Source organism: Echiichthys vipera, assembly GCF_963691815.1.
Source record: "Echiichthys vipera genome assembly, chromosome: 15".
Classification (NCBI taxonomy): Eukaryota; Metazoa; Chordata; class Actinopteri; order Perciformes; family Trachinidae; genus Echiichthys; species Echiichthys vipera.
This window is the reverse complement of record NC_139840.1, coordinates 11,539,612-11,549,503: the sequence shown is the minus strand read 5'-3', so window position 1 is coordinate 11,549,503 and position 9,892 is coordinate 11,539,612. Positions and strand designations below refer to the sequence as shown.

The window sequence follows — 9,892 nt, the reverse complement described above, 5'->3', positions numbered from 1 at the left end:
AGTGAGAGCTAGCTGCTAGTCCTCAATTCTCCTCGAAGATACACGTCAGCCAGAGGGTCGTATCTCCCTCCCCCCAACGTCACATCAATGCCCTTTTTTGGTAAGAGAAAATGAGGTGGAGTCACAGTCTGACAAGATGGCGACTCCCATATGTGAGTAGAATTGGATCAGATTGAGAGAACTGTCCTCGCCTTAGAGGCTACATACATTTTTTATACAGTCTATGACTTAACCCCATTGAGTGGCCCTGGCCGCCAGCAACTCACATGTGAGCTTTAAGAGAGTGCCCCGGTTTTCATATTGAAGGTGCTATGTATATTATGTGTGTGTATACACCTTTTTGATCCTTTGAGCACTAATTAAACACAAGCACTGCAATTATGGTCACATAAATGAAGGATAAAGGATATCTTAAAAACCCAAAGCAACAATAATCCTGTCCAGCTACTTGGAACAGACCACTCAGACAAACTAAAGACTTGGAGAAAGGAAAGAAAGAAAGTCATGGGGTGAAAGAAAGGGGATCTAACTACACACACACACACACACACACACACACACACACACAAACAGAATAAGGAAATAGCTTGTTTTTTTCTCAGTTTATAGGCAGGGGGTATATATGGAACAATGTGCGATTCAAATGTCACAAAATAATTACATGTACATGATATCTGTATTAGACTTGTTAGACTTTACAGGTGGCGAGTCCGTAGCTCAGGCAAGCCCATTCATTGGTCATCTCCATGAAGCCTGGTTCTGAGTTGAGGCCGCTCGCTACAATCAAAACATTCATTCACAAACACAAATGGATGAAAATCAGACCATTCCACAGTCATGCTTTAAAGTCCTTGGCATTAATAAAACCAGAATTTTAAATTATAAAAGGAAAAGCATGCATGAGCGAGACAAATCATATTTTCAAGTGATCCTGAACTCACCTGACAGCAAGTTGTAGAGGTTACAGTAGTTGAGTCCACCATCGAGAAGGCTGGTGAATCCAAGAGAAGTGGACTCTGCCTGTGGCCGTGCATGAATTAAAAGAAAGTTGGTGCTGGTTATTGTTGGCAGAGAAAACACACCAACCAAAGGAATTATTTTACTTTTGCAATAAAACATTATCACAGACTTTTTATATATAATTCCTGATCACATCTTGTTGTAAAGTTAAACTACAATTTTAGCAAACAAACTTACTGATGAGCTTCTCTGATACTTACAGACACGCGGCAGCCTCCGGTCAGTATGGTGGGACTCAAGGTGAAGGTGATGTTCTCCTTTCCCACAGTGGTGTCCAAGGAAGTGTGGTTTGCATTGATAGTTAGAGCGGTGGCTGACACAAGCTGGAACAGAAAAAAACAACATCATGCTTTAGTTTCTTTCATAACGATATTAGATTCGATTTCCATTCATTTTTCTTCCTCATCTAACACATCATTTACATAAACAGAAGATAAGTTCTTACCATATACTCAGGGCTGAAGGCTTGAATCTGTTGAACTAATTTGGTGCTGATTTCCACACAGGGTGTTGCAAAGAGCCTAGAAAAAGAGAAACGTTTGGATACATTTTTCCTTGAAACAAGAAAAAACAACACTTAAAATGTATTTAGCTTTCGTTTGAAAATGAACTCTCAGAAATCCAAACTTACCAGATTACTCGGCAGTAGGCATGGGGAGGAACACTGACAGAAACAGGAATGGCAAACAGTCCTGCAAAGAGAGCAGAGGCCAGCAGCAGAGTCCTCATGGTTGAAACGGAGCAGCTTTTTTCCTCCTGTAGAGCAGTGGTGTTGGTGAGTGTGTGCTGGGTGCTGGGTGCCCATTTATACAAAATACCAGGCTTATCATAAGTCCCAGTAAAGATCCTTAAAATTGAATTGGCTAAGGGTGTGACTTGTGCCTTGTGCTTTTTGTTTTTTATTATCTTTGCCATCCCTAAGCTCGAAGGGAGATCATGTGTTCCGTTGTGTCTGTGTGCGTGTCTGTCTGCAGCTTATCTTGCATATTCCTGAACCTGACCCGTAAACCAAATATATCTTGTGAGTATTGATGATTGTATGCAGGATGATACATGCCTTTCATTTTCTTTTTCTTGATTATTTCTTTTTTTTATCCAAAGAGTACAACTGATGATTGACAGTAAAGGTGAGAGACAGAGAGAGCGGAGGGATGACATGCAGAAAAGAGCCGCGTGTCAGTCAAGCCAAAATAAAATGTTGGCATTGTACCTTTCTGCAAACCCCCTATATGTTGACTCAGTGTTTTTCTGAACCACTGTAAGCCCATTCTTATTCCCTACCTGTCACTTACCTACACTTTTGATGCTTTGATGGTCACAGTTTTAAACATATAATTAACGTTGTGAATTCAAACATTATTAATGTTACTTAGGTTTAGGCATCAAAACAACATGGTAAGGTTTAGGAAAAGATAATAGTTTATGTTCAAATAAGTACATCCATTACATAATCAAGTTTCATTTTGACATGGGACGGGACAGGAATGGAAGAGGACACGAACTGCTGTCACGTGTGTGTGTTTGTGTGTTTGAGGCCTGTTATACCACTTGCTCTGTATGTGTAATATCAACGTCTATGATTTCACTCTTGGGTCATTTGAAGGGCCCGGTAACATTGCATCCAGACATAAACGTTTGATGTCAATGTTTTGTGGTTTGCAGAAATGTACAACATTTTTTTTTCTGGTGACCAGACTGATGTTCATTTGTTTGGTATAAAGTACTTCCAATGCGTGAGATTGTGTCCAGAATGGTGAAAAAGAAGAAAGAAAGCTGACTTGTATTAGGGCCAATACAACAATTTTTTCGACTTTGAATCTCTTTAAATCTGTGACTTTTTTCCCGTAGATTTGCCACTTTGATTTCATAAATCTGCAACTTTTTTTCTCAAAATATTACAGTCTGTATTTTATTTTTTTTCATACTTGGCCCAAATACGCTGTCGTACACCGGGACTTCATTGCCATCCCTGTTTTACCAAGTATTTATAAAATGTTTTTCCAGGGGCATATAAATGAAATAACGTGATGACTTTAGGTATTTGTACAGTTTAAAATAATAGGCATTTTATTGTGTAATTAAAGAAAATCAGTATCAGACACACAAATCATGCGCATAAACAAATCAATTTCAAGGATCTTTTCTGGGACTCATGACAAGCCAGATATTTCGTATAAATGGTCTTCTGAAGGGAATCTGCCAACAACTGGCACACACTCACCAACACCACTGCACCACAGGAGGAAGCAAGCTGCTCCATTTCAACCATGAGGACTCTTCTGCTCGCCTCTGCTCTCTTTGCAGGACTGTTTGGCTCTCAGAATGCCCTACCTGTCACTTTTCCTGTTCCTATCCCTTACCACGCCTTCTGCCGAGCACTGTGGTAAGTTAGTATTGCTCATCTGGTTCTGAAGTGGCAGCTGCTTTGTGTTCAAACGTGAATTTGTCCCAACTATGGTACTTCTCTTTTTACAGGCTCTTTGCAATACCTTGTGCTAAAATTCGCACCAAAGTAGTTCAACAGATTCAAGCCTTCAGCCCTGAGTATATGGTGAGATAAGATGACGTTTCACATGGGTACAACATATTTTTTTTATTAATTAATATATTCAGTATAATAACATGTTGTTTTCTTTTCTAGCTTGTGTCAGCCGCCCCTCTAACTATCAAAGCCAACCACACTTCTATGGACACCCCTGAGGGACATGAGAGCATCATCTTCGCCTTGAGCCCCACCGTAATGGCAGGTGGTTGCCGTATGTCTGTAAGTATCAGTGAGGCCCATTCTTTAGCAGTGGCTTCTATATTTACAGTGTATATATATATATATACTGGGTGGGTATTTGCCAACAAAGCATCTGTCTTCTGTCTACTCTGGAACATTATAATAATGTTACAGGCATAACTGACAGATATAGACTGTTCTCTTAATATTTCATACAACGGCAGGCTTGGCAGACTTTTGATTGCACTTTTGTCAGTTCACAACTTTACAGAACCCACTTTGTTTTAATTCATGTATTTAATGATCTACTGACATATCTGAAAAAGACAGGGAATTATGTTGACAGATCATTTTCAGTACAATAACAAAATAAATCCTTTCTGTGCTCGCATTCTGGCAACATGCATGTTCTCCCCGTGTCTGCGTGGGTTTTCTCCGGGTTCTCCGGTTTCCTCCCACAATCCAAAGACATGCACGTTTTAATTGATGACTCTAAAATTGCCTGTAGGTGTGAATGGTTGTCTGTCTCTGTTCGTCTCTATGTGCCCTGCGATAGACTGGCGTCCTGTCCAGGGTGTACCCCGCCTCACGCCCGATGTCAGCTGGGATCGGCTCCAGCACCCCCGCGACCCCGACCCCGGGATAAGCGGTTGAAGATGAATAATAGAGTTGTTAGGAATAGTGTTTAGATTGTACTATAAATTAGCATGTATTAATTAAGGTTATTTACTTACCTACAAGGCCCAGTCCACTTCTCTTGGATTCACCAGACTTCTTGATGGTGGACTCAACTACTGTAACCTCTACAACTTGTTGTCAGGTGAGTTCAGGGCCACTTGACAACATGAATTTTCCTTCCCATGTGTGCTTTTCATTTTATAACATATAAGTGTGATTCTACTTTGCTTTATTATAATATAAACATCAGGGACATTTTTGTTTTATTAGTACCAATGAGTTAAAAACATGAATGATCTAATTTCCATGCATTTGTGTTTATGAATGAATGTTTTGATTGTAGCGAGCGGCCTCACCTCTGAACCAGGCTTCATGGAGATGACCAATGAATGGGCTTGCCTGGGCTACGGACTCGCCACCTGTAAAGTCTAAACAGCTTTAATGTTGACATATTAACATTCAACACATCATGTCAGGATTTCGACTAATCTACTGTATGCATCCTTGAGAATAATACCAATAAAAAAAATTGAAATTTTATTATATGTGCATATGTGTGTTTGAGTTTTACATTTTACATTTTTCGGACAGATGATTAAACGCTTTGCATTCTGCATTTTTTTATTATAGTGGTGAGGGTGGTGTACGGGGGATTTTCAGGGGCAGGTGGCAGGTCAACAGTAGATACCACATATTAGTGGTATACATCATCTGAAAGCTGGTGAGCTGAAGAATAATTTAAGATGCAGCTCAGAACAGTTGGCATTTCTGTAAAGGGGAAACTTATGGGTAACCATTGAACCAGGCTAGCTTGACGTGATTGGTACAAATGGATTCTTTAGATCATCCAGTTTCAGAAGATATCAACATATTTACTATAGCTTAAAAAGTCCACCATAGCCTCTGAAGACAAAAAGTCCACAAGCTGTCCGGACGTTAATTCATACTGTTGCTACAATAATGCCCTCTGATCCTTAAAACATATACCTTTGCTAGGTAGTATCATAGAGTTTTCATGGCATGCCCTGCTGATACATTGTTGGTTTCAATGTAAATTCATTCTTTTAGGCTAGCACTACTAATGCTGAGGGTAATTAAGGACAGGGAATGATGAAGTGGGTTTACTCAGCAGTGGCAGGACATTAAGAGACGGATAGAATAGCACGTCATCCAGTTAAAGTGGGGCAACGCAGACGATGAAGCTCTGATACTTCCTTTATGCAGTCTTAAGATGACACACTGTTACTTAGATTTGAATATATGGAATTTTGCTGTTAGATGACAGGCCAACCAACAATTTTCCATTCTTTTAGTTGTTTACAGGGCTGCTCTCTCCTGGTAAACAGCCTCTTTTGCTTCTTTAGCCTAAGAGACCCACCAATTACCCGTTTTCTGTGTTTTTTAGGGGGGCATGGGATCTTTAGAAGTGGTGTATAACATCTGAAAGATGAGAACCTGAAGATTCATTTAAGATGAAGCTCAAAACCCAGTTCACATAGAACCCACTTTCAATTAGATTTTGAGGTGAGACGTCAGGGGACCACTTTCAAAATGGCCATACCAGTTTTTCCCTCTGCAAAATGCCAAGGTACAAATTAATTCCTTTGATCATCTAGTTTCATATGATCCCAATATCTCCACTTCAGCTTTAAAATGGAGCCCGCTTAAGCCTCTTTAAAGGCAGTAATGTCAGCTGAGACCGCTGGCATCACTTCGTGTCTCGTGGCAAATATAAATAGAATGAATAAATAGTAAAATAAATAGTATTGCTGCTTACAGCAATGCTGTGTGTATGTGTGAGTGTGTGTGTGTGTGTGTGTGTGTGTGTGTGTGTGTGGGGGGGGGGGTTATATGGTTAGACTCGTCTGGACTGAGTGTTTGTTTCTGAGACTTGTGGTTCAAAAGTTACGTTTTTTTTGTTAACCATTTGGCCAAATTGCACCAAATTCGACATAGCATGTCATTGTGCACCCAACAATACACCCACCAAGTGTGAAAAAGATGGACAGATAGATGAACAGCTCTGGATATAAATGCAAAGGATGCAGACAGATATTCCTTGCCTTATAGTTAGAAAAATCTGTATATAAGGATATTTTTCCAAATTTAACTTTTGGTTTTTGCTCCACACATGTTTCATATTTTGAATAAAATATTTTGTAATACCAGATCATCCACCTCAGACCCTGGGCATCACTATTACTTGCATCATAGTAAATAACCTATACTGTAACACTTAACATACACATACGCAAAACTCTGCATTATCTCTAATTGCTGTGACTAAAGGCATGAGAGAGTCTCATTGCTTAAAGACCAAAAGTTAATTATCTGATATGATCAACTTCAGTCTACTGGCCAATCTTATTGGCCATTGTGACAAGCCTGTAAATCTGACTTCCTTGGCAATATATCTACTCAGTCACAATCTAATATTTTGCAGTGATACTTGAATCTCAAACAACTGGCACACTCTCCCTTGTCACGTTGAAGAGACCCACCTCGATGCAACCATGAGGCCTCTGCTTCTGATGCTGGCCTCTGTTCTCGTTATAGGACTGTTAAGCTCTGAAGCTGCCAGCCCTGTACGTGTTTCTGTTCCTTACAATTCTTTCTGCAAAACACAAAAGACTCACTAATCGGTCTTTATCACATGGTTTCTTTGTGTCTTTGTATTCAAGCACAGAAATAAAGGATGTTACCTAGCAGTGCCAAACATTAGAAATCATGAAAGCATCAGTTGGAAGAAAAGTATTGCGATTTTCTGTCATTTCACAAATAATGTGTCCATACTGTGATAATTGCTCTCTTCCTTATGACAGAATATCTCTTCCATGTACTCGCTCGATGTGATGTAATATTTCTTCAGACTGGCCTCGATATTTTCCCAGGAATTTGTGTTTGACATGCAGATGACATGGCCGGTCCATCTAAGTTGGTACTGCAATACTGCAGCGGTGATTCTGGCCATGTTGGCCTTTTAAAAGCATCTCAACTCAAAGTGATTCCTTGTTTCTGTAGCTGAACAACAGACAAGCTGATCTTTTTTCAAACAATAAACTACGGTAGAAAATAACTGAACTGACGGAACTGCAGGCTAACAGTGTGCTACCTCATCGGAGTCTCGTGCATTGACTCTCATAAGGGTTTTTTTATCCTCCTCGGCTCACGGCTTATTGGGTTGAACCTTGATTTGCCCGTGACTACCAGGTCCGCCTGCGGATGTATCTGCCTTTATCCGCGGCTATCTGCTACTCTTTGCTTCATGTTTACTTTATTTTTTGCTACCAACTCTCTCTGTCTGATCTGGTCTGCTCTACGCAAGTCAGTCTCGTGTCTGAGAGAAAATGGTCTGCCTGCAGGTGCAGATTTCATGCGATACGTGACCTAGGTTCACGGGGGAAAAAGTCACTAACGGGGCAACCTTTTATATGCATCTATGAGAGGAACACTGCCAAGTACTGAAGGTTTACCGGAACTGTCGAAGTGACAAATACAGTGTTAGTAACTTTTCATGCTGGTTACATATGCAACAGCCAGCCCTAGCACATGCAGCATGTTTCAATCATCCATGCCTCTACTTTTCACAATCCAAGGCATGTTTTTGATACTATGAAATGCAAAAGTTCTTTTGATAGTTGGTCCTTTTTGGAAGTTAAGTGTCACATTCAGATTTTATTATACGACACACAAGTCATGACAAAACATTATTCAAAGTGCATTCAACAGAATACAAATGTAAGATACAAGCATTTGTGCATGTATAATGTTCTTTTTCCTGCTGTTTCTGTTGACAAAGATGTCACCATCATCGTCATCACCAGATAATGAATTCACTCGCTTTTATATTCTGTAAAATTGTTATATTCTGCATGATGGTCACAAGTCAAATGACTTTTCTCACTTGGATAGATACACTCAAAGGGAAACATCAGAGTCAGGAGGCTTGACAGTCAGTGGAAGACAGCAGGTGGTTTTGCAATTTCCCAGCTTGGGATCAATAAAGTATTTCTATTCTATTCTATTTTATATACAGAATAATAAAAAATGAAATATGCTCCGCAGCAGCTTTTAATCATTTTTGTTCACTCACTCACTCACTCACTCACTCACTCACTCACTCACTCACTCACTCACTCTTCTTCAACCACTTTTCCCTATGGGTGGGGTGGGGGTGGGTGGGGGGGGCTGATCCCAGCTGACATGACATCCGGCGTAAGGCGGGGTACACCTTCTGTAGCCAATCTATCACAGGGATACATTTTGTTATTCTTGCTTATTTATATAATGAGTGATTATTTATATAATGACTACAAAAAACATTGATATTTCAAAGCTTCCTCGTGTGAAACTGGAAACATGCAGGCTACCAAAAAGCCCACAGGAAAACATAACTAACCATCAGTAAGCATAATAAATGTTATGTTACGCAAACACACTACTCCCCAAACATGGTTTCTCTCTCTGATATCCAGCTGTAACCAAGTGAATGAACACATTTGCATAAAATAACAGTACAGTAAACCAGTAGTACTCTTTTGCCATGTGTTGTTTAATTTCCTGCACAAAACATTCCCTATATATCCTATTTTCCTACCTTTTATGTGTGATATAGTTGAACTGGAAAGGAAAGGAAGAGCACATGCATAGATAGTGGCAAAATAATAACATGATTGAACTGCACATACATGTTATTCCCTCAAGTCCAACAATATTATTAACATGAACAGTGCTAAAAGTGCTAAAAGGCTATAACACAAGTTTGTGATGTCTAACGTGTGGAGCTGCTCCATAGACGATGAATTGTCAAAGATGTTATACGGTGAATGACGCTCCCAGAGGAATGTTCTGAGTATATGGGGACATTTTATGTTTCTGGAGAACAATACGATAGAATAAAGCTGATTGAGGTATATGAAAATGAATCTCTCATTCATTGTTGATGGAGCAGCTCCAGACTTCATAACTGATATCATAAGTTTGAGACTTCTCTGGTTTCTGGCTTTGACAGAGACTAACTCAGGTTCCCAAATGTTAATTGAACTTACCCTGGCCATGGAAATAACATTTTGGCATTCTTAATTTAGGTGGTGTTCCCCTTTAAACAAAGAAACCAGAAAAACAGTTTGGTTAAACATGTTGTATTATAGCATTTTCCCTTCCAAAGAACCTGATTGTCTGACGTCATTATGTCGATGATTGGCCTGAGATATTTTTTCCCCATGTGGTCCAGCTTGTGTCAGTCACACTTACAGCTATGATCTGGATATTATTATTATGGGCAGTCATGGTCGATATTTTAACTTTCAACCATATTTGAGGCCGGCTGCAGGCTAAACGAGGTCTAGAAATGACAGGCATTTCTTTTGAGAGGGAAATCAATGAAAATGGAGCATGGATAATTGTTATAGTGTTCACAAGTCTTGTGAATAGCGTGACAGAACGTAACGACAGAGTTTTGCACAACGT

At 39.7% G+C, this 9,892-nt stretch overlaps 1 protein-coding gene across 1 annotated transcript; it reads right to left on the bottom strand.

The window, feature by feature from the left end:
• Positions 1 to 688: 688 nt before the first annotated feature.
• Positions 689 to 3,312, bottom strand: LOC310957870 (uncharacterized protein; the record flags this gene model as incomplete). The annotated part of the gene is made up of 6 exons (XM_083928608.1): positions 3,242 to 3,312; positions 1,652 to 1,776; positions 1,466 to 1,541; positions 1,221 to 1,343; positions 942 to 1,020; positions 689 to 777 (listed from the first exon to the last, which is right to left on the bottom strand). The coding sequence occupies exons 1-6, from the start codon at positions 3,287 to 3,289 to the stop codon at positions 689 to 691; spliced, it is 540 nt and encodes a 179-aa protein (XP_083784734.1). The 5' UTR covers positions 3,290 to 3,312.
• Between the last annotated feature and the right edge of the window lie 6,580 nt (positions 3,313 to 9,892).